The sequence below is a fragment of the Acyrthosiphon pisum genome, chromosome A2 (genome assembly GCF_005508785.2).
Source record: "Acyrthosiphon pisum isolate AL4f chromosome A2, pea_aphid_22Mar2018_4r6ur, whole genome shotgun sequence".
Lineage (NCBI taxonomy): Eukaryota > Metazoa > Arthropoda > Insecta > Hemiptera > Aphididae > Acyrthosiphon > Acyrthosiphon pisum.
Window position 1 is genome coordinate 27,156,612 of NC_042495.1, and position 7,297 is coordinate 27,163,908.

A 7,297-nucleotide genomic window follows, 5' to 3' on the forward strand; every position below is an offset into this window, starting at 1 on the left:
TGGGCTATGGAGTATATTACACTAAAAAATATTAATTTAAGACATCAAAACACGTGTAGTGTGTACCATGTCTCTTTAAAAAGTCGAAAGCCAATAAACGTATTTTATTGATTCCTCTTCACTTTTCACGTTTCATTATACTACCTGTAATAGTTTATTATATTCATAAATTATCATTATAATTAATTTCATCTGCGTCCCATCATACGTAGGTATTCCTGGGAACAAGAAAGCGGACGCAATGGTAAATGAAGCGGTCACTTCTGGATCTTCCTCATCCATAACCAAAAACACCACCAAAGACCTGATAAAAGAAGCTCAAAAACGTATCCTCTCATCATGGCAAAACCACTGGGATGACATTCCAACCAGCAACAAACTAAGGAACGTCAAAAAAATAATATCAATATGGTCATATCCCGAAAATTTATCTAGGAGAAAACAAACAATAACCAACAGGCAGGCGCGGTTCTAGGACTACATTTTCATATGGGCAACAGTAGATTTATAATTAGGTTTTAACTGCGAATAATATTCCTTATTTCCTCCTACTTCCCCAATAAGGGGCAGCAGAGATTTTGGTATGGGAAGCTGCCCACCCTTTCCATACGCTAGAACCACCACTGGCAACAGGGCTAGAATAGGTCACTCCAATATTACCCACTCTTACATAATCACTAAGGAACCCAAACCTAAGTGCAACTCATGCAACAGCCCTCTCACCATCGAACACATAATCATAAACTGCCCAAAACTCGCTTCTTCACGTCATCTCCTCAAAAATCCTTCATCCCTCGAAGAAGCCCTCAACCAAGAACACTAGCAATATTTTTAATTTTTTTAAATCGATTAGTTTCGATGATAAATTACAACACTCCTGTACTTAACATATGTTTCTTTTTCTCTTTATTAATATTGTATAAATTCTTTTAGTTTGTAAATAACTCTTGGCTAATAATCTTTATAATTGAAGACTTAATCTAATAAAAAAATATATATATATATATAATATAATAATGATATATGCTAATTATATCTATTGGAATATCATGAATTTTAAAATACATGTTTAATATTTATATTGGAATATTTTTCCCACAATCCGTCGCATACATTTTATACATTCAGTAGGTGCCTATGTGCACCAATTAACGATATTTGAGTAATTACCTAGATAATAATTTCGTAACTATAGAGTACATTATAAAATAATTGCCTGTAGGCAGGAACTTTAATCATCAAGTTATTCGTTTTTATAACAATCGTAAAATACGCCTAGCTGTATTAAATCTAAAGAAACGATACTGAATTAACGTACAATTCAAAAGTTAGGTATACTTTTTTGTACACTGTACTCCCATAAAAAATCCGAGTAAAAAGAAAACGATAGTAAAAAAAAATATTAAAATTAATATATTAATTCATCAGCATATTATTAAATTTGTAAAAATGGACCCAACTGTCCAATATTCTAATACTATATTCAATCTACATTTATATATAAAAAAATTTTAAAACTATTTTAAGAACAATTACCGTTAGTATAATCATTCTAAGAACTAAAAAACTACTTGTTTGAATTTTGAATTTGGTAGGTGCAACCTAACCTGGTGCATCAATATCATCAAATAAAATGATCCACTAAATAATTTACAAAAAAAATAAAAGAGGGATCTCGTTTAAATAACTGTAATTAGTATCACCACAGGGCTCTGTTTAAGTAGTGCAAAACTTATAAATAAAATTAAATGAAAAAAAGGGTTAAGTGGGTCATCGTAATGGATGTATTAAATTTGAATTCGATGATGTAAAATTAATGTATAAAAAAAAAGATTCTAATCAACCCAACTATACTGCTACCAAGTATTTAACTACTAAGAATATTTTATTCCATTATTAACGAAAATTTACTATATCAAATTTCTGTAAGACGGAGACGATACATTCGAGTACGATGTCTTCTTATGTATAACTATTAGAGTTATTTTAGTTTTATATTCTTAATCTACGGCCATGTTTACATTCATAATGTTTAGCGAACAATACATGATCTCGTTTGAATTTGCCTACTCTAATACTCTATCAATTAATATCAGAACGTAAATATGAACAAAATTCGTAATTTTTAAGAAAATTGAACGACGTTATGATAAATGTGAATTGAATTTGTAATGATGCTTTTTTTGTCAGTGCATATAATATAACCTACTAAGTACTAACACGATTTATAGTTGAAAAATTTCTTCGATTTTTAACTTAGGGGATGATTTATGGTGTGTATTTCTAAGTGGATGTTACTCTGCTGTACAGTAGGTTATAATTGGGTCACTGTATAATGTTTTGTATTAAACCTGAATTCAAAGATATTATATCATTGTAAAAGAGAAATGATTCTGAGCGGTTATGGTTTGTCAGCAGGGGCAGCGGACTCACCAAGCGTTCTAGTGTACCGTAGCACACCGGCCCGGCTTACATGCGTGGGCTGGGCTGCCGGGGCATTTTAAATTTTGAATATTTGACGATATTACTAATTTATTTATTTTTAAATACGAAACAGTTAAAAAAAATCTGCTAATGGTTGGTACAATGCTACAATAAGTTCATAGTCAAACCATAAGTTTATAATAACAATAACTGTATGAGCTGCATATTAGGTATGTTGTACATAGTAAAGTGTATTATAATTCCTTAAGTAAGAATTTAAAAAGTCAGTTTTTTCCAAAAAAAATTGCTTAAACACTTTATCTGCTTTGATTGGTACATCGACCTCCAGAAAAATATTGCTAAGCTACAATTATTGAACCATTTACAAATATTTATGAAAATATTGTAGATTTGTTGAAATAGAGAACAGATAACATTTATATAAAGTTTATGTAAAAATTAATGACTACAATAACGCGACGATTCTGAAACTGATGAAGATGATTTTAATTTAATAAGAGTATGAAATATGACAGTGAAATAAATAATAAAAACAATATTAAACAAACATCAAAAATATCAAAAGGATTATACATTTACCTATGATTCTTTTAAAATGTATAACATTATAACCTATTGGCTATTGTCTATTTATAATTTATACCCAAAAAAGTAGGTATTCATAAAGAAGCTTTTATAAAGGGGTTTGGGCCGTTTAGTTTTATAGAATACTGGGCTGTCTTCCTCCCAGTCCACCCTTGTTTGTCAGTGTTATTTAAAGTTTGATTTTTGACAACATTTATCACATTTTAAATTTTAAAATAATTTTGAAGTTATTTTATAAAATTCTGACCATTTATATATTATACAAATGAAAGAAACAAAAATGAAATATAATTACTAATGCCTAATTTGCTTAAAAAAACATATTCCTCTTCCTACACTTTTAAGTGAGTAACCGCCTCACTTGCCTCACCACCAAAACCGCCACTGGTAGATACCTAATTACTAGGGCTCGGAAGTTGTAGGAATTGTAAATTTTTCTATATGATCACAATTTATAGCAGCACTAGCTAGAAATTTGAAGTATACAATCGCGAGTTGAAAAATTTAAAATTGAAAATGCATATTTTGCATATTTTACCAATTTTAGCTAAAAAAAGTGCATATTTCATTGATTTTATATGCATATTATGCATATTTTATATTTTTCTAAAAAATTGATTTTTTACAACAAAGGTATTTATTGTCATCACCATAGTCAATTATGTATAATATGTACTTACTGTAAAAGTATCATCGAAAGGTATCAAAAGTGTCGTATTGCCTTTTATCTACGTTTTACTTGATGTCTTTTTACCTAAATACCAATTATATTGAATCGGATGGTTTTTGGTTGTTTCACACGGATATATTTTATCAATCACTATGCGATATTCGCCCTGTAATGAGTGGAATAAATATAATATATACTAATTTCATTACATCGAAATCACTGATATAAATTAGACACATTAGAATTAATTTTAATAAATAGTAGAAAAAAAAAACATTATGATTAATAGATCAAGCTGATTATTAATTTACCAGAGGCAAGTTTGGCCTAAAAAGGCTTTCGGATTGAGACGATGAGAAAAATAAAATAAGTCCGAACGTTTTGATTAACATTTTGCCTATGATTTTAACAATTATAGAGTGTTTCATACGATTTCAACAATACGAATAAAAAGGTGACAGGCATGCGTTCTAAAATAAATTGATATATTTAGAATGATTGACATCCTTGCTCTGTAACTAAATATTGCCGGAAATAATTATATAAATATATTGAACCGGAAAAATGTGATTCAGCTGTTCCGGTAATTATAAATTTTTCTATATATTTAAATAAATGGTAGTAGCGGCACAAAAATGTCCCTGTGATTCAATTTTCAAAAAAAAAATAATCGTAATATGAATAAAAAACCAAAATATAATTACCAAACCATGGCTTTATTCATAGCCAATTGCGGCCTTCGACTTGCTTTGTAACTTGTAATTTTTTTTTTTCTATAACAGTTATAGACTTATTATTTTTAATTATATTGTAGTGCTACGTTGCTCTTATCTCTGATCACCAGTGTTACATAAAATAATATTACAATTCTGGGGCCTCATCACTGGATACGCTTAGAGAGAATGACATAATTGAATTGTAACCTAATGTTTTGTTTCTAATAATTTCATCATAATATGTTGTTTAACTAATTTTAGTCAAAGAGTTGAAAAAAATTATCTATTCAGCCACTGTAACACTTTGAATTACGGTGTTCCACAACAGTGCCAGGGCCTCTACTTTTCATTGTATATATAAATGATCTTCTAGAATTAAAATGTAATGGTTTAATTGCGTATTTTGCTGATGATACCACAATACTAATTAATTACCAAAATAAAGCCAAACTAGTTTCTAAAGCGACGCAAATTATGTCTGATGTGAATAAATGGATTTGTTCAAATTCTTTTGAAATAAATTATGAAAAAACATGTCGTATTCCTTTCATGGTTTCAACGAAAAATAGCTTTCAAATTATGTACGATATAAAAATACATAATTTAAAAATATGTCTCATCGTGAAATCTCCAAATTATGATAGTTTTAATTGCAATTGTATTCATATTGAATCTGTTAACTCAATTAAATATCTTGATGTTAATATTGACAAGTACTTAAATGGGATACTTATATTGGTATAACTGTAAAAAAAATAGAAGTCTTTTCTATAAATTCAAGGCTCTAAAGAATATCTTATTACCAATTATCATGCAAATGGTTTTTTGTTCACGTGCTCAATCTATTTTTAGCTTGCGTTTTCAGCTTGGCGATGAGTGTATAATATTCACCTTAAAAAACTAACATCCACAATAAATTCACTACTAACAATTGCCTTCAAACTGCTATATGTATAATGCAAATACTGACATTGTATATAAAACTTATAGTTTATTCAAACTCCAACAACTGTATATAATAGAAGTATTATGTAATCTATACTCATATAATTATAAAGAATTTAATTTTAATCATAATTATTGTACTCGCCAAATTGAAAATAATACTTTTCGAATGTTTAAATCTAATAGTGAATTCGGTAAACGAAATCCTTAGTATATCAGTTTATGTTAGTGATATATATTTAATGTCAATATCAACAGTTTTAATAACTTTAACTAACATAAAAAAAAAATGTGGGTAAGTGGGTGTCGCTCTGCTGTACAGTACGTTACAAGTGGTTCACTGTATAATGGATGGTATTAAATTTCATTTCAATGATATTATATCATTGTATAAGAAAAACGATTCTGAGCAGAGACGGTATGCCACTATAGGTAAACGACATATTATATACTTAACTATGGTATTAAAAAAAATTGACCTATAATAGGTAGATGTAAAAAATTCTAAATTAATAATATCACAATATCCAAAAGGTAGTTATAATGTGTTATACATCAACAACAAACCATGATACTATCATATATATATAGTAGTCTACTTTAGAAGTTTCAAGCACCCACGAATAATATTATACAATCATAACAAAATAACTAAAATAGTTATTCTAGGTTTTTTAATATGTAATTTCGTCCAAATTTCAACTTAAAATGACTATAAAAATAAACTGTGGTTATGTATTTTTTATATTTTTTGGTAACAGAATTTACTACTTACGTGGAATCTTGTTTTAAATTTTCAATTCTTAGATATTAAAATTGAAGATTTTAAACATTTTTAACTAGAAAATAATTATTGAATTTAAATTTGAAAAATTTTGTCGAAATTCGATCTTTAATTGCTTATAAAAAAAAAATTATGCCTATAAATTTTTAACATTTGTCAACTGATATTTTACATAAGTTGACATCTAAATATCATTGCTATAGACTGAACAGTATCATCCACAAACGTAAGATTTATAAATGATAGGAATTAACCCAGATTTTATAGAACATTATATCATACACTAGGTTTACATTATAGTAGCTAATATTGTTATGTCTACGATTATGGAGTCACACAAGGTAATTCACTATGACCTATACTATTCTTAATTTATATTAACTAAATACCAGCATAATATCATCATAAAGAATTTAATTTTAAGCATAATTATCGTAGTCGCCAAATTGAAAATAATACTTTTTGAACGTTTAAATCTAATAGTGAATTCGGTAAACGAAATCCTTATTATATCAGTTTATATTATTGTAATCTATTTAATGTTGATATTAACAGTTTTAATAACTTTAACTCGTATAAAAAAAAATGATATTTACAAAGTAACATTCTCAAAAATCGGTTAGTTATTAAAATTAATTGTATCTAGGTACTTTTCTATTCAATAATATCCTAAATAAATTGTTTTTGTTATAATTTAAATTGTATATTATTACAATGTTATCTTTTTATTTTATTATTATTATAATACAGTGTTAGATAATATTATAAACTGTAACACATTTTCTGACGACTATAAAAATTCAGAATAAGTTTATTTATATGTAAAAATTAAAAAGTGAACGATTGACAGTGTCAAAATAAATCTACCTAAATTGTAAACATTGATTTTAATGCTTTTAAAATTTTGTCTCAGACCAAAACGTTGTTTTGCAGGTTTTGAAATAGTAATGGCAATATCACGTTTTAAAGTTGTTCCTATTTCTGTTGATACAAAATGCATTATTGCCGGCAATACCATGTTTTGAAGAAAAATGTAAAATCGAATTCCTCAAATTGTTTTCTATAAGAATCGACGATTTACTCGATTTTCGAAATTTTGGTAATACCACGATTTGCATTTTCACCCTTCAATTAACGAGATGTATTTGTGCC

General features: G+C 27.7%; 1 protein-coding gene across 1 annotated transcript in view; it reads right to left on the reverse strand.

Annotated features, from left to right (window-relative positions):
- Positions 1 to 4,170, reverse strand: part of LOC100570449 — a 10,154-nt gene extending 5,984 nt beyond the window's left edge. Inside the window, exon 1 of the mRNA XM_029490538.1 lies at positions 4,012 to 4,170. Coding sequence (XP_029346398.1) covers positions 4,012 to 4,128 — 117 coding nt within the window. The 5' untranslated portion in view covers positions 4,129 to 4,170. The remainder of the gene's footprint in view (positions 1 to 4,011) is intronic.
- Positions 4,171 to 7,297: the final 3,127 nt, after the last annotated feature.